The 18,452-nt window shown below is 37.5% G+C and overlaps 1 protein-coding gene across 1 annotated transcript in view; it reads right to left on the bottom strand.

Annotated features, from left to right (window-relative positions):
- Positions 1-18,452, bottom strand: part of wdfy3 (WD repeat and FYVE domain containing 3) — a 102,401-nt gene that overhangs the window by 21,916 nt on the left and 62,033 nt on the right. The window contains 18 exon segments of the mRNA XM_065266889.2: positions 688-870; positions 973-1,082; positions 3,700-3,929; positions 4,548-4,708; positions 5,576-5,675; positions 6,220-6,453; positions 6,603-6,782; positions 6,972-7,106; positions 9,969-10,159; positions 11,918-12,135; positions 12,253-12,373; positions 12,501-12,595; positions 13,501-13,662; positions 15,227-15,300; positions 15,444-15,596; positions 15,923-16,113; positions 16,229-16,340; positions 17,227-17,387. Coding sequence (XP_065122961.2) covers positions 688-870; positions 973-1,082; positions 3,700-3,929; positions 4,548-4,708; positions 5,576-5,675; positions 6,220-6,453; positions 6,603-6,782; positions 6,972-7,106; positions 9,969-10,159; positions 11,918-12,135; positions 12,253-12,373; positions 12,501-12,595; positions 13,501-13,662; positions 15,227-15,300; positions 15,444-15,596; positions 15,923-16,113; positions 16,229-16,340; positions 17,227-17,387 — 2,811 coding nt within the window.

The following is an 18,452-nucleotide window of genomic DNA, read 5'->3' as shown; positions in this document are numbered from 1 at the left end:
ATTGCCCCAGAATTAGCTACATAAATCTGCTGTTCCTGGGCAGGAGTAAATCAAATTATCAATAAAAATACCATACAATTTAACTCTTTCCCTGCCATTGACAAGTTATCACGTCAATTAAGAGAAAACATTTCTCTGCCAATGATGCTACTCTGACCAGTTTTTACAGTAATCTATAATTCCGCTATTATCCACTGGGGGCGTTCTTACCCATTTTATAAAAAACAAACATCAACTAATTCTACAACATTGTAAAACAAATGTATGTTTTGCTCATCGTTCTGAATCTCACCTCTAACAAAAGTCCTTTACAAAAATGCAATTAATTCATTACATTATATATAATATTAATGCAATGTTTTTTTTTCACATTTATGTGATACTTTTTGTATAATTGTTTTTTTTTAAATATATTTATAGAAGAAAATTTTCCTGGAAAGCATTTTCTGTTTTTTTTTTTTAAACCACAATGAAACAGTGTTGCCTGCTGCCCTTAAGGTAAAGCAGGTTCTGTTTTTGCTGACCAATCCATCGGCTTGTTATAGACAAATGAGTAAAAATGAGCAAATAAATAAACAAGAAAACTACTGCCCCGCACCCCGATATTAATTAAATAATTATTGGTCTTTGTGTAAATCAACGGATAAAGTGAATATTTAAGTGTGGTCGATTGGATGTTTTCCTCACTCAAGTGGTTTTGCCAGCTTTTGGCAGCAGGTTCCTCCAGAGCAGGTCGAGCGGTGGCAATGTCCACGTGTCCTCTGTCATTGACAGGTAGAGACACTTTAAAAATGTCCTCCAGCATTTGTCTCTTGCTGTGCATGAGCTCTGTCCACACTCGATTCACTGCCTTGAGCAGCAACTGACGCCCTAAACAAACACACATACCAGACAAGGTTAAAATCACACAACAAAAAAGTAATGGTATTGAAGAGTTAAAACTATTTGCTAAAATTTTATGGACAAAACAACCTTCGCTAACATCCTGGCTCTGGACACTGTCCGACTCGTTCTCGGAAGGAACAGCAACATGCCAGGTGGTCATTCTGGCCTCCGCCTCCAGACCAAAGCCCTCCACGCTACTGGAAAACAAGATGAGAGTGATATGAGCAACTCCTCAATAAACTGCATATAGTCATACAATACAAATGTCTTTTCTACAGTGTCCAGCTATTATTGAAAACCCATTTTGTATGTCACATTGCATCAGCGTTGGGCTAGTTACTCAAATAAATGTTTATTTTATTCATTACTAGTTACTCCTTTCAAAAGTAATATATCATTACTCCCAGCCAACAGTAATAAGTTAATAGTTACAAGGGAAACTAATATTATTACAGTTACTGTAACCCTGTCTGTAAAATCCAGTTTTAGGAGCATTAAAGTTTAATTTCAATAATTAATTTAATATAAAATGTACTCAGTCAGAATGTTCTACATGAAGATTTTATGTAGAAAACAATCAATCACAAAAATGACTTTAGCTGGGTTTCCACATGCGGGGACACACATTCATTTGATCAGTACAGTGTCTGAATCCGACAATAATAAGGAAACATTTCTGCACATCACCAGACACTCGAAATGAAATCAGTCAGTTTAAGCTATTGATCTTTCAGCTTAGCAACACAGCACACTAATGCAGTTTTGTTCACTGTCTCTGTGCTAATCTCATTTCTCAGTCTCTCTAAAGCTCTGAATGGATCTATATACAGCGCAAGACTCTCAAAAGTCGAAAACAGCACAGCAATACACAGTGCACAATAGGGTTGTGCTGATAGACGACACTATTGGACGTCTCCTTGCACCTGAACTTGCAATAAGCAAAGCTTGGACATTTTCTCGCACCTGGGCTTGTAATGCCGCAGGGCTTCCTAACAAGTGAGAAGGCTGTTCACGTTTGCTGCCACGCAAGTAATTTACAGCGCCCGGGCATTGATGACGCACTCGGATTACTGGCATAACGTTTGGTTGCGGTCCAGACAGTGTTGCCAGTAGGGGTGGGCGATATGACCAAAATCTTCTATCACGATAGGATTAATTTTATATCATGATAACGATATGTATCACGGTAGAGTTTTTTATGTTTTAATAAGGTTTAAATCTTTAATACCATAGAAATGTTCATAATTCTCACAAAAAACATATACAAGCATAGAAAGAAGATAAAAACAAACAAAACTCAAGCTCTCTGAAGATACACAGTCAATAAGAATGATAATAAATAATTATGCATGTATGTATAGGCCTATATATATTTTTATTTAAGGTAGAAAAGTGATTTAATCAGGAGCAGTGAGAGATTTTTTTCTCAATGCTGTTTGATTAACACGAGTGACAGACAGGAGCAAAATTAGGTAACTTCCCCTTTAAGACCAAAGTCCGGATCCAATACACTGTTACACATGCGCTTTTCTCTTTTAGCTCTTTTAGCTGTTCTTTCTCTTAAGACCTTACTGGTCGTGTTTATGATGATGCTTGCAAAGACGGGAATTTTGACGCATATGTGTATTTAAGGCCAATAAAGCGGGAAAAATGCTCACGAGCTTAATAAGCAGAGGTCGCGCGACTTGCGCGCTCCTCACAGACAGAAAGAGCAGCGGTTGCGCGACTTGTCCGCTCCTGACACACAGAAAGAACGCACGCATACAGATCTGTTGTCTGTGTTTCAATGGCTTAAAATAACTTGTTTTAAAACTGCAGTGCTTAAATACGTGTACAAACGTTACGTTTTCGCGACCACACGCACAGGAGCGTGACGTGGGCACGTAACCTCGATAGAAACGATAGTCCAAAATCTCTACCGGTTGACAAATTTCTACCGGTTAATTTTGTCTACCGGTTTATCGCCCACCCCTAGTTGCCAGCTGCCCTTAAGGTAGCTAAGCAGCTTCTGTTTTTGTTGACCAATCCAGCGGCTTGTTATATACAAAAAATGTGCAAATAAATAAATAAGAAAATATTGCCCCGCCCCCCTTATATTACAAGAGAATATCGCCCATACTAGTGCACAAACAATCCTGTAAATGAGAAAATACCTCCTCTGTCTTCCTATCTACTGTATATATCTGCTTAATCCAATATTCAAACTTAATAGTTAGTTCATTTGAGTTTATGTTCTCATAAGAGTGTCGATAATATAAGACCTTTGTTTGAAAATTTGCCAATTTTGCTCTGATCAGCACTGACAAACATGACCACTATCAAATACAAATTAAAATATGCATTTTTTTAGGCCCAGTGCTGCTTTCTTTCTTTTATGTGACATCCTTACTTAAATGCTACAAGCAAATAATAAAAAAATGTGCATAGCTAGGACAGCATAATAAACAGGATTGTCTTTTTAGACAATAGGCTTACTTTTAAAGTAAGTACCCCAAATAATATTTTAGTCTCTAAAGTTTTTAACATCGAAAGTCATGATTCCAATCAAATGATAGTATTCTTTACAAATGTATTTGTCACTTACTATAGAAGTTAACAATACAAATGTAAAAAAATTCAACTGCCTGGCAAAGTCACCATTTTGATCAAAATTACTGAAACTCTACTGACATTTAAATACTAAACTATCAAACATTTAAAAACTAATAATACAGACTTCAAGGTGTTCATGTACAAAACACACAAATGCAGCTCAGAGTAATATGTATAAATCTTTAAAGATATATAAAAAACTTTGTAGTTGTTGTTTCTCACCTTCCCGTGTGCAGGTTAATTAAGCAGTGGGCCAGACAAGCCACAAAATCCTGGTCATGGTTTCCGGGTCCCAGCACGAGGTTTCGGTTTACTGTCAGGACACGCAGTGAGTCCAGCAGTGTGACCTGCTGCGGGACAGTCTTGTGTGGACGAGAGAGCTGGTATAGGATTGTTCGGTTTAGACAATGGTAGATAGAGTCCAGAGACAAACCCTGCGATCGCCTTTTGGACTGTTGAGGAAACAGGGAGAAACAGAAGTGAGAAAATGTAAGAAAAGTTTTGTTGAGAAACCAACACTCATACAAGTCACATGAGAACTCAACTTTAAATCTTTCTAAGTCTTACACACAAAAAGAGAGTTTTTGCATGGGTTTTAATAACTCATTAAAAGGATTAAGAATGTAAGAGAATGTGAGGTATTTTATAACTAATAAAGAAGTAACAGAACAAAGCAAAAATATTTTAACATATTTAATTGTGTCCCCTATTCACTCAGATGCTAATATAGCAGAAAAGGTTGAAATTTGGCATTTGTTTATTGTTTATTTTTTTTGCACTAAACTAAAGTATTAGTTTGCATGAACCATACTTTGTATGTACTGTAGTAGGGAATAAACATTAATATAAAATGATCTTTAATCTTTATAAACTATGAAAGATATTTTTTAGTTCATACTGCAGCAATATTTTGCTTTTGCAAACCTTATAATTATAAGGTATGTTACTGAATTGGGAAAATCTCCCTTAAACTGATGTGCAATTGCTTTGGCAATCATAGGCAGTGCAAAAAAAAAAAAAATTATATGTCGTGTAGGAAACCTGATACAAGGTCACGCATCTTCTCTCACCTGGGTAATCAGTTGAACTATAAATTCCACCACTAGCTTGGACTCTTTGTTGAACATTCCCTGCCATAGCTTATCCACCACACGCTGGGTGAAATAGAAGACATTGTTCACCAGGATATGATAACTTCCTCCTGTTGTTATTGGCAATGACGCCTCTTCACCTGTTGGAGGACAGATCCACAGCCAGAGAAGATTTACAATGAGAAAACAATGACAAGAAATTAACTGAAGGTCAAGGGTCACAGAAGGTGTCATGAGCGACCTGAGCTGACACCAAAACGTGACGTGAAAACACTGTAGATCACTGATTGGTCTGAGAGAATCGTCACTACCAGCGTCATAGCTATAATGTAAAGATAAGCGTTACCTTTGTGCTAGCTTGCGCTGTCTCGAGCAAACATGTTATCATCTGTGCTCTGCTGTTAGTTCCCAAACTCCCTTTTAGCGATGAAAACATCCATAGGTTGAAAATCAGGCACACCATACCAGTTTTTTTCCAAACGTACAGTTTGTGGCGACACATTCGCAACGCACACGTTCGCATTTATGCTTAAATGCAACTTAACTGAGGCTCAAGCGGTGAACGTCGACTGACACCACGGGTGTTTGTCCAGAAACTGTCATGTGAGACAGAGGTAGTGATAAACGTGATGTGCAAACATCTATTTGTGGCGGTCAATTTTAATTTTGTGGCGGACCGAGAAAGAATGCATGGGAATGTATAACAACGCTCTCACTTGTGTGTTGTCACAGCAGTAAGCAACTCAAATATAAAAACACGCCTGTAATCCCTCTCACTCCGAAGTGTTACTAAACTAGATGGAAAAGCTAACCAAGCCAAAGTGAGGTGAGCTGACCCGACCTGACCCAAACCAAACCAAACCAAACCGTGGGGTACTATGAGATGGAAAAGTGCCATTAGATTTAACATGATATGAAGATAAGCAAACCACAGAATTTTATTTTTAAAGTACGTACAACAGTAGAGATTTTAAAAATAACCCTTATGGTTGGGATGCAGAACTAACCCAATAAAACATCTGCTGCGAGGAGCTGCTCCATCACACTGTCTAAGATGTAGGACTGAAACTCTTTCTGCTGAGTTCTGGTGGAGCGCTCTGGTGAGGCCTGAAAACAGAAACCAAGTTAGTGTTTCTGCAATGTAAAAGCAATGGCTTTTACTAAGAACCTAAGATTTATTCCAGTGATACAGGACAATACAAAATATATCCAAATGAGAACATAGCTTGGCTTAATTCTGGTAAGAGATTAAATATTTATGACCCTGGACCACAAAACCAGTCATAAGGGTCAATTTTTTGATTTATACACCATCAGCTGGACGGTTTGTTAGGATAGGACAATATTTGGCCAAGATAAACATCTAAATAGTGCAAAAAAAATCTAAATATTGAGAAAATCACCTTAACATTTGTCCAAGTGAAGTCCTTAGCAAAAGACATTACTAACGATAAATTCATTTTTTATATTTACGGTAAGAAATTTATAAAATAGATTCATGTAACATGATCTGTACTTGATTTAAAAAAAAAATCGACAATTTTAAGCCATACAATGTATTGTTGGATACTGCTACAAATATAACCTTGTGACTTATGACTGGATATGTGCTCAAGGGTCACATTAACTGAAAGATGGAGAGGCTTCTCACCTCTAGCAGAAGATCAATGATGGGGGTCTGCTTGCTGGCAGGTGTCATGCACAGGTTGTCCATTATAAGGACCCTCATAAAGTCAAAAACATACTTTTTGGCTGGGTGATTGGTCAGGTAGGTTTTAGTGCCCACGTTACAGTATTCTGACTGGCTGCGGTTCATGCCTGTGTCTGTAACAAAGGCTTTAAACTCTTCTGCGGGTGAGCCGGCTTCATCATCCAAATCAGTCACCTGAAAATAAATGACATTTAATACAGTAAAAACACAAGAAATCTCCATTTATTTGTCATATAAAAAATCTAATTATCCAATGACTGAAAAGGTTTAAGAAATAAAGCAGCTAATAGGTTTAAACCAAGAATCAAAACCTAGCTTCGTACCATCTCAGAATAGGGACGAATATTGAAAGGGAAAACTGTAGCAGCAAGTGTACACAAGAAGTCCGGGCTGTGCCACATAGGTGCCAGGTCTGGGATGTTGTGGTAGAGGTATCGGAAAAACTGCATGAGAGTGATAGGATATTCTCTCAACCATGAACCCTCCTCTTCTGACTGCCAAGGCTGTTAGAAAACACAAGGCAAGCATCAAAATCTGTCAGCTGCATTTTTCAGTTTCAACAGACAGAATATGGATGTTATTTAGCTGTTGCTCCAAATGCAATGCATATCTAGAAAGATTGAGTAGAGTAAAGGGGGCTTTTAAAAAATTAAAAAAGTCATCTGTCGTTGTCAGGCGGACTATAGACTCACCAGGTTCAGCATGCTGCGCAGCATGGCTAAGAGCAGGAATGCTGCTTCAGTGCACATGTTATGAATGGAGCCCATCACTGTAGCGCTGGAGGCTGGGACACCAAATATAAACGTCCAGATAGAGTCCAAGTCAAACTGTGTGAGAAGAAAGAGACAACTCAGGAGCTTGATATTATCAAAAGTCTCCCAAAGGAGTGTAGTGTAGTGTGATGAAACTACAAAGCTCTCAAACAGAGGGAACAGTCATATGGCGTTACTGTTACAGATCAGTAGTCCTTAACTGCTGGATCACTACCCAGAAATGACTTGTAGTTCAATATAACACTGTGGTATTTTGGTGCACACTGATTGGCAACTGGTAAAATTAAGCAAATGCAAACATGCACAATCTGTGTGACAACCTCATTTTTACAAGTTTATTAATAACACTATGCTAAGTAAAATACGCACCAGATTAAATAAATATGAGTTCACTTGCAACTACTTAAGATTTGAAGCTGGAACGTATGACGTTTAAAAGAATCTCTTGAAAGAAATGCAATATAATATGCATAACTATATTATACGTGGTGTTAAAAGACCCTAAATGAAAAAATGAACTCTTTTGTTTTAATTACATTAGAATGAGCCCTTTTATGTACATAGTTGCCATTTCATGGAAGTTGCCATTTCACACTGTCATGTTTCTACAGTACCCCTAAATGGACAAACTGTTCTATAGAGCAGTGCTTCCCAAACTGTGGTCGCGGTACTGCAGGGGAGCCTTGGCTAGGCTAAATCAAAATATTAAAATAATTGAAATATCCTAATTGTTCTGAAATGTGATTTTTCCATCCATATTACATAAACATATAAAAAAAAAATTTTCCATTATAGTGAGGTGAGATACATTGCTTGTAAATAGTTTTAGATTTATTATTTTTAACAACACAGTTATGTAATTCATTGCAAATGATTTGTGAACTATGTAGCTTCTGTTACACACTTCGCATTATAATTGTAAATAGTATGCAGAAAGTATGTAGTGTTATGGATTTAAATATATTTGTAAAGAATGTTTATGTCATCTTTTTACAAATATAAAAATATTTCTCATAATTTTTAAAATATTTCTCAAATAATTCACATGAGATTCTTAAAAACTGGTTAATAAATGTTGATTATTTTGTGCAAAGAGACAATCTGCTTTATTAAAATATATATGTAATATACAAATGAGGGGGAGCTTTTGACATGGTTTGGGGGTAGCCTGGTCCAACCAGACTCTCGTACATTCATTTCATTTGTACAGAGAGTCTGGCCACGCTCCATTGCAAAGCGTTGCTTCCGTTAAGGAGGGTCCTCTGTTGAAGTTTAAAACTATTGGATCTGCGCAGAGTCACTCAGGATCTGCCATACGCAGTCGCTAACGTGTGGTCGTGACGTATATCATGCACCGAAACCGGACGGAAACAACAAGTACGAATAATCAGACCAACAAAACTTAGCAAACCTGGTTCTTGCTCCGGCTTTAACTACTGTATATTCGACAGCTTTGCAACAACGGACCGAATAGCTTTTCTCACGTCTTTCTCCGCTGTCATTACTGAACTACAACTCAAACTGACGCACAACCTCAACGTCATCATTTTTAGCCACCCCCCTCTGTTCGCTGATTGGACCTGCAGATTTTTGCAGGAGAAAACGAAAGCTTCACAATGCTTTATGAAAGGGAGGGGTGAGCTATGGACCAAGCTGTTGGTGGCAATTCAGAGTCTCAATGCTAGATGCTGCTAAAAGTCCCACAATGCACGTTTAAGATTTTTGAGGAAAACATTCCAATAATTTTCTCAATTTAATCGACTTTATTGGCTCTAAACAATCCCAAACGAGGTGTAAGGGTCTGATCTAGCAAAACAATTGTCATTTGCAGCAAGAAAAAAAAATGCACTTTAAAACCACAACTTCTCATCTTGCACTAGACCTCACGTTTTGCGTAAGCACATCAAACTTAATTTCTTCTTTACTGAACAAAAAAAGACATAGACATTTGGGATGACATGGGGGTGAGTAAATTAGAGATTTTTTATAAAAGTGGAATATACTTTAAATAATTTGTGCAGGCCACAATATGTTTGCGCTCTTAATAACTGTTTGCCGAAAGCACATTTTCATTTTAATGTGTGAGTAATTTTTTTTTACATTTCTGTACTGTGCTGTGTTGCCTCTCCAATGAAAAATCTGGGTTCTGAGGCAAAACCAGTTTGGAACCACTATACTATTTACATAAAATGTGTGACTTAGGGGCTGTCCACACGGAGACGCGTATCACTGTATACGTATAAATTTGTTATCGTATTGGCGTTTCATCCACACGGATCCGGCGTTTTGGGAGACTGAATCCGCTATTTTTTGATACCGGGTCCTAAAGTGGATAAATCTGAAACCGACACCCTTGCGGTTTCATCTGTACAGCCAATCCGTATATTTTGTGAAGCGAAAACGTCATCACATCACGTGTCGGAAGCGTCACACGTAACAGCAACAACCACTAAGGTCTACTAGCTTTATTACAGCAAAATCTATTGCTTCAATGCAATTGTGGTGACCAACAAGCGATAATGGACAACACCATACGTTGGCTATGCGCATGCTCAAAGTCTTCTTCTCCGTGTATAGTGTATATCTGTGGCAGAATTACAGCGCCCCATACTGGTCCGGCATATATACTACACCGCTTTCAGTCGGTTTCAGTGGTTTGTGTTTACGGATTATTTTTTTAGAGCAAGGAAAAAAAATTATCGGATAGGGAATGCACCGGCTTCGTGTGGATATAGCCTTAATGACTGGAAATAACACAGAAATGTGATTATATAACATGACTGTCATTTTTGATCATAGAAAAGTTAGCATGCACTAAGTTACCTTAAAAAACAATGAGTGTTAATATTGATTGTAAAACCACACAAAAGATTGAAGTCTGTTTAGTAGGAAAAAGGGTTGAATACTGACATGTACCTGAAGGCTGTCAGGTAGGTCTGTGATTGGCTGCTGGAGGAAGAGGGCCATGAGCATGAAGTAGATCTCGGGAACATTGGTGTGTTTGGGCAGCAGTGTTTGCAAGACAGGGAATCCTGGGAAATGGCAGGCATCTCTGTTGATTTCACGCACTGTTGACCTGCCTCCTGCACTTCGACCGACGTTAAAACCTGTGACAGCAAAAAACATTTTTTTTTTGAACCATCAGAAACACAAACCTCTAATAACTGCGTTATAATAACATTGTCTTGCACTTTTTCAGGGCATATATTAACTAGGCCTAATTCCTCACAATCAAATCCTCACAAACAAATCTTTTTAATTAATTCCTCAAAATCAAATCTTTTTCTTCATTTTTATCTTGGGCTCATTTGACAAGTTAAATTTTTCAAAGCTCAGTCTAGTGCTACAAATAATTTATTATAGTGATGCACCGATGTATCGGACGGCAATATGTATCAGCCGATTTTTGATTCATTTAAATTGCAATAGCATAAAAAAGGCAGATACCGATTGTTTATTAAATAACTGCATGAAGGCAATAAGTTACATGTCTGTTGCATAATTCAGCATTTAAAAAAATATTATCAAAATAATTAAATACTTCCAAAAACTAAATAAAATCTGTACAAATGATAGTGTGTCAGATACTGTATGAGACGGAAAAAAATGTAAATCACAATGTTAATCGTGAGGGATTACTTGTTCACGTCAGCCATGCGGTCAGAGTAAGAGTAAAACGGAAAACGTCTGTGGTCTGGGCTTTTTTCAAAATCTCGGAAAAAGACCAAAAATCATTGTATAGAAGTGTTTAATATCGATATTGGACAATAGTTGGCTGTTTAAATCAGTATCGCCCCCCCCCAAAAAAAAAATCATAACGATGCGTATCTAATTTATTATTAGGCTACATTTAAGGCTACATTTACATGATGACACTGTTGAAAAACCTTGCTTTTTTACTTTATATGTACAAACGACAACGCTGTGAGGAAGATCCGTTTAACATTGATCCACTAAAATTACTAAAAATGCTGAATTATGTGGGCCAGGGCAGTAGATGGTGATGCGACTTTGTAAAGAAACACACTTGCACACATACACATTCTTCTACAGAGCAGTAAATACAAACATTAAAGGAATAGTCTACCCTTTTGCCATATTAAACTATGTTATTACCTCAACCTAGACGAATTAATACATACCTATCTTTTTTCAATGCGTGCACTGTACAGCGCGTTGTGAATGTGTTAGCATTTAGCCTAGCCCCATTCATTCCTATGGTACCAAAAAAAAGTTTTATTTTGTGGCACCATACTTACTGGTATAACTCCTCATGTAACAGTCTTTAAATAGGGAAAACACGGAAGTGTTTGGTGGCTTCCCTGTTTGGTACCATAGGAATGAATTGGTCTAGGCTAAATGCTAACACATTCACGACAAGCTGTACAGTGCACGCATTGAAAACAGATAGATATGTATTAACTCGTCTAAATTGAGGTAATAACATAGTTTAATGTGGCAAAAGGGTAGACTATTCTTTTAAAGACGTCACGTTTTGTTTAGATGGACGAGGTACGGTAAGTTTTTTACAACAAAGTGACATTGAACTATAAAACAGCTACATTTTGTAAACTTTGTTGTAGAAGTGTAAATAAACTCAGACAAACACAGTCCTATCGGCCGCCACTGTTGTTTGGGTTATACTCGCGCATGCCTATAGACCGAATTAACACATGTATGACATCACCATTATCGCAGATTTGTCAACAAGCCATACTTTCAAATACTTGCACTTTAGACCCCTTTACAAAAGTTTGTGTTTCAGGACCCCAAAAGGCTGTTGTCATATAATGTAATGTGTGCATAAAAACCCAGTTCCTGTAAAAATTTTTTGTTAACAGCCAGTAAGGCCCTGCAAGGCTTACCAAGAACAGTGCCAATCTTATTAGTGAGCACAGAGTCTGTATGGTCCAGCCAGCCACCTCCTGTCAGGCCCTCCTTAAACCGGCTCAGGATGGATTGGTTACTCAGCAACACCACCAAAATCAAGAGAGCCGCCGTCACCGTGCTGGAGTGAACGTGCTCTTCCATAAACATAAGCAACCAATCAAAACCCAAGGTGCGTACAAGCTCCTCGCAAGCTCTGTGGGTGGCAGCAGAAGGGCAAAACAAAGGTTTTAAGATCGTTGATGATGACCAATAAACATCAAGGTTAAACTTTAAAAATTTTATAAAACGCTAGATATAAAATTAAACTCACTGTGCGTTAACCGTGTTCTTCTCTTTGCAGGTGAAGAGCAGCTTGAGCAGGATGTCAAGCAGTCTGTTTCGCAGAAGAATGAGGTTGGATGACAAAAGGCCTCCAAATTCATCATCAATTCCTAGATACATACAGGACGGACACACAATTGAAAGGTGAAATTATACTTTTAGCACTTCTTTTCGTAATGCCGAGTTGTCTTTCTTCATAAACAAAATGCTAACATCTTTTAATATGTGTGAGTTTACCTCTGTCGATTTTCTCCTCATTGGTGTTCTCCATAACAACAAACTTCTCACAAACTGCAAATGTTGGTAACGTTGAGGAGATGAACTGCCCAAACCTGACAAGGCAAAGAAACATTGGCATCAGTCAACTGATTTTTTTCAAGTTTTATGAAAAATAAACAAACAAATCAATAGTTTATAATAATTTAATTGTATTAGACTGCTCTCTGGAATCCTTAATTCTCATTGGTGGTTAACTATTTTGGTATTTTTGTCTCTAGCAGCACCTCTGTGTTCTTAAAAATGTTTTTAAAAAAGCATGTTTAACTGTCCAAATAATTGTTTAGTAACTAGATATAATCTATATTTATATAGTCATTATCATAACATAAATCTCTTTTCACAGATGAAACAACATTTTGATCTTCCAGTATTGACTGGCTGATCGCACATTATGCCATACAACTTATCCAAATAAGTCTTAAGTTCACCAGAAAATTAAAAGTGTCCTATAATTTACTCACCCTTCTGCCATCATACATGTAGGCCTATATGACTTGTCGAGCGATTGATGTGTCACATATTAAACATACAAATTGGCAATGTAAGTTAAAAAATATAGTGGCACCACATCGATAAAGCCCAATCTCACTGGTTCTCTTGTGTCTTGTGCCTAGATATAAGCATCTTTCTAATGAGATTTGATGTTACTGATGTGCTGGAGTCATTTGGATTACTTAAATGATGGACACATGTGCTTTTTTCTTAAAAATGTCGACCACAATTTCCCATTACAAAGCTAGGAAGAGTTTACATAGTACTTAATATAACCAATTTAGCTGAAGAACAGAAATCATATACAACTGGAATGGCATGAGGGTAAGCAAATGAGATCAATTTCATTTTAAAGTGAACCATTTCTTTAATAAGAATAAAGATAAGTCAAAAACGGTAACCGTCCCAAATTTTATTCAGATTCTGTCTTGTAGTTTTGTGGTACAAATATGGCTGTGCATCTCACCTGAGCAGGTCATAGGAGTTGGGAAAGCCCTGCAGGAGCAGACTGAGGACATTGCCGATGGCAGCAATGGTGGGCTGAGACAGAGACTGATCCCTCAGTGTGAGCAACAGTCTGGGGATCAGCTGGAACTCCCGCAATAGTTTGGCATTCTTAGCAGCTTCACTGAGAACACAAACAATTGGACCAGTTCAATTATCAAACATATACACAGTATAGCTATATGAAGAGTTTGGTTCCAAAACTCAATAAACGCCTTTGTAAAAAATTAGTTACAACCAAAATAAGTATTGTATCAGGTCAGTATGAAAAAAAAAAAATTAAATTTAAGCAAAATCCAATATTCGCTGTGTTATTCTGTCATCTTTTCTCCCTTTTTCCCAAAACGCAATAAACGCCACTCCTCCTTCTCTGAAGAATGCAATAAATCCGTTCAACAAATCACAGTGCACCACTCCACACATTGTAAACAATAATGGCGGCACGTTGAATACACACAGAATCCTAGCTTTCCTCATCTACTTTGTACTTTTGTGATCAACAAACAAACAAACAAAAACAAAAGAAAACTTTGATGGCATTGATAAACCTGTGGCAAGAAACGTAACCATCAAAATCTAAAAATTTACGCGAGAGAAACTCGGGCAAAGGAAAAATGCCGGCTGTTGCTTGTTCTGAAATGACAGCATCAAGTTTCTGTCATGCTAACACATTGACCCCAGGGGATCTTATGAAAAACGTTCTATTATTTTACTCGAAGCCAATGAAAATCGAACAGGACCAAAACATTTTATAACTGATCGCTGTCAAAAAAGTTCAACGACGACGTCCCAAGTATAAGAGCAGCAATGATAGTGTGCTTAATATGACAAAGTAAGTGTTTTGATTAATGCCATTAATGTTTTTTTGTTTTAATCAGTGTATACCACTAGTCAACTAAATGAATATAACATGGCAAAGATGAATTTATATATTGATTTAATAGATTAATAACATAAAAAAAAAAAAACTTGGATTGTCATGGATTTAGCGGGAAAAAAAGAATCAGTTTTTATAATAAATGTTTGAAAATCAAATTATGGATTTGAATATTTAATGTTATTATAACCTAAAGATGCTATGTGAAAGTTTGTAACAGAAAATAGTGAATTTATCTTGTCACTTTCTTGGTACAGAAAACAGTTTTTTTACCGAAATGAGTCAAAATGGATTTATTTGGAACCAAACTCTTTATATGTTCCTTATAGTGTTGGGCGATATGCCCTATTGTGAGATCGTCCTATCGTCAGCCTGTAAGATCGTCAATACACAATAATATGGGGGGCCTAATGGTTGACTCATTTATTTATTTATGTTCATTTTTTTACTCATTTATGACAAGTCACTTGATTGGTGGACAAAAAGAAGCTGATTTACTCTAAGGGCAACCCTGTCATGACCGCAATCTTTTGATGCCATTAATCCAAGCGTGTCATTAAAGCCCAGACGCTTTGAAATTTCCTGTGTGCCAGGGAGCGGGTTTAAGTTTAAACCCTTGCGCGCCTAACAACCTCTTTAGTGCAAAGAAATGGCAGAGCTATGCATATTACAAGCTCATGTCCAAAGAAGAATCCGTACATTATGTACATTACAAGTTCATGTGCTAGAAGGAGTCAATGCTGCGAGCGTTCAGGTCCAAGTAAGAGGGGTTAATGATTCAGTACACAGTGTTGGAATACAGATGAATTACCTTGATTCAGTCAGAAGTTCAATGAAGTGCTCGAAAAGAGAAAGATGCAGTTCGTAGGGAGCATGAAGCCAAACCTGAAACAACATCAAAAAAGTTCTAACAATGTAGAATTTTTAAAAATGCTGATTACATTTTGTTCTACTGTTTTACTAGAAGTAGTACATTTTTTATTTGTTTATAAAGGCATAACCCTGATGCGATTTTAATTCCTCCCTACCTCAAAATCACAGAGTAAATCCTGGAAAGCCGTGGAGTTTGGAATGATAGAAGTCTCGTGGCCACTATCCACAGTCCCAACCAGAGAGAAAGTCAGATGCAGAATATGGCTGTTCAACAATGGCCGTTTCTTCTTCAACAACATGGCCAAAAGCTAGAACAGAAGATGTTTAGTTAAAGACCAGATGAAAGATTCAAACATCACAACCAACATAAGCTTCATGAGCAATTGCATTTTAATACAGACATAATTAAAGCAGCAGGAAAGTAAAACAGAGCACCATCTGTTATCTTCAAAACAGCATGCCACACCCCCTTACGAGCACCCATTTGTTACCAGTCGCACCAGAATACAGTCCAAGCTTCCTATTATCATTTAATTTGCCACCTCACTAACCAATTCCAGCCTATAGCTAGAGCAGAGGGAATAAGAGACAGCTTCGGCTCAAAGGTCACAAAGTAAATGTTATTAGAGCCCACCTGGTAGCCTTTGATACGCTCCATCTCTTTACTAGCCAGCGGGATGCTTTTCACAACACACACTAATGTTTTAACTGCAGCATAGAGACCCTCAACATCCGATGCCATAGCAACCAGGCCAAGAATGGCTGCTGCTCCTCCCGTGTACTGAAGGTTTGTTGCCACAGGTTTGGTAACGAAGGCACGCACACCTAGATAGAACAAGATAACAGCTACTGTTTAGGGGCTGAGCTGTGACACTTTTTTAATATTCTCATAGTCACTCAAAACAAAACAGCACATGTCAGACCGAGTCAAAACACTCACCCAGGTAACCAATGACTGCTGCTCCGATATTTCTGGCAGGTCCATTGAGATGGCCCACTGCGTTGTGGACAAGCTTGACTGGTGTGGCGCTGTCATGAGAGGAAACCCCCAGCTGAAAAAAAGCATGAAAATTATTTATCAGAGAAGCTTGTTTAATCAACAGGGTTCCCACACCTTAGTCAACTTCAAATTCAAGGACCTTTCAAGCACTTTCCAGGTCCAGTACCCTCAAATTCAAGGAATAAATTTGGGGACACATTTCAAGTGAGAACAAGGTTACATCCTGTTACCTTTTAAGATACATTGTTACAGTTCCCTTACGAGGGAACTCGCGCTGTGTCACTGCGGTGACACTTTGGGGACGCCTCCAGGTGTAAGTGCGTCTGAATGTGTATATCAAATTCAACCAATGGTGAGGCTTAACGACAAAGACAGGGTGACGTGCGAGCCAGGAAGTATATTGCTATCTGAAATGTTGCCAAAGACAGCGTTACAGGGGCGCAGGAAGTATGGCAAGGGAGATGCAGCGCCTTGTTCCCTTCTCAGGGAACAACAGTTAAATACGTAACCAGAGACGTTTTGATGTGCAAAACACAACTATGCAAAAAAGTATTTTGGTATGTATCGACATTTACATTCAGAAGATATAAGCATTTAAAGTGAACAATAAAACACTTAAAAGAGTTTTGCTTAAAAGTCTGACATTTTTATGACATTACCCTACAAACACCGGGAATAATATGGATTTTTTTTCCAAAACACTTCTTGCATAAAATAGATTCAAGCACTTTCAATGACCTGCATGTATGTTTATTTTCATTTATACTTTCAAGGGCCTTGAATTTTTCCCCCCAGATTCACAAATTTCAAGGAGCCGTGGGAACCCTGAATCAAGTACATCGGTTTTACAGGATATTGCATCATTTATGTCATTTAATATTCAGTGTTACTTAATAAAATTAAGCAGAAAGAAGCAGAAAGAGAACAAGACTGTTGACCTGTTTGGCAATAGCTTTGCTGTCCAGTTTATTGTAGACCTTTCTGATCTTGGCCACAGTGAGAAAAGATACAGAATGTGCATAGAGACTGAAGGAGACCTTTTCCTCTGGGACTAAAGCAACAGGGCAGGGCGGCACAGCCTCAGTCTTTGAGTCTTTACCTGGAGACACCATAGGAAAACATTGACTGATCAGAAAAAAAAACCACAAGCAACCATGTGATATAAGGCTGTGTCCTACATATGCATGAGAAAAAAAAACATACTCAGAATACAGGCCCAAATTCAAGCTCAAGCACTTTTGCATGCAGTTTTTCAGTGTGAAAATTTATTTAATTATCATCAAAACACAGTTAAGCAGTGTTTAGTTGTATTTAAATTTAGCTGTTTTAAAGCATGCACTGCTTCTATTTTATATAAACTAGGCTCATTGTGGAGAGGGACATATTTACAAAATCAACACTATTTGCTTGATACATTTATGCTGATTATAAGCACTCAACTATTTTTTGTAGTGTTTTTATCAAATGAGGGCAAATAATGTTACAACCATCACAGAAACAAAAATATAAGACTCGCACAATCTGAAACACAATCTGTTTTTTGCTGTTTGCTTAGCGGGCACGTTACATTATTAGCCAATCCCTTGCCCCAATGTTTACAACCTCCACTAACTTATAGGGCTGTCACTTTTTATTCGATATTCGAATATGCATTCGAACATGACGTGAAATATCCGTATTCGAACTATAAATAAACCATCCGGTTTTTTAAATGCCATGTGTAGCGCATTTTTTACAGTAACACCTCATAATAGGAAGGAGGCTGAGAGTGAGAACGATGACGGCAACTGTGCGCAAGAGAGGGAGTCAAATGGGACCAAAATGAACCTCATGTGCATGTCATAATAGAATTTTAGTTTGTATATAAAAATGACATATTGTTTATAGTGTTAAATATTATAGCAGAATAAAAAGCTTGTGTTAATACGTTCACATTATGAAATTAGCATCTATGAAGATAATTTCATCATGTTTACAACGCAATGTAAACTTTATATTAAACAACAACAGCATTTGTCTTGTAAACGGATTTGAAATGATCATGTGCTGACTGTTGCGCGTCACATTGACGACAAGTGAGATCTGCTTAAAGCAGTAAGTTTAATTTCATCTCAAGTATCAAATGGTTTGTGCTCTCTATCATTGAAAATGGGCAAGTAAACAG

This window comes from Paramisgurnus dabryanus, chromosome 5 (assembly GCF_030506205.2).
Source record: "Paramisgurnus dabryanus chromosome 5, PD_genome_1.1, whole genome shotgun sequence".
NCBI classification, from domain to species: domain Eukaryota; kingdom Metazoa; phylum Chordata; class Actinopteri; order Cypriniformes; family Cobitidae; genus Paramisgurnus; species Paramisgurnus dabryanus.
Note: the sequence above shows the minus strand (reverse complement) of the source record. Positions and strands in the feature narration are given on the sequence as shown.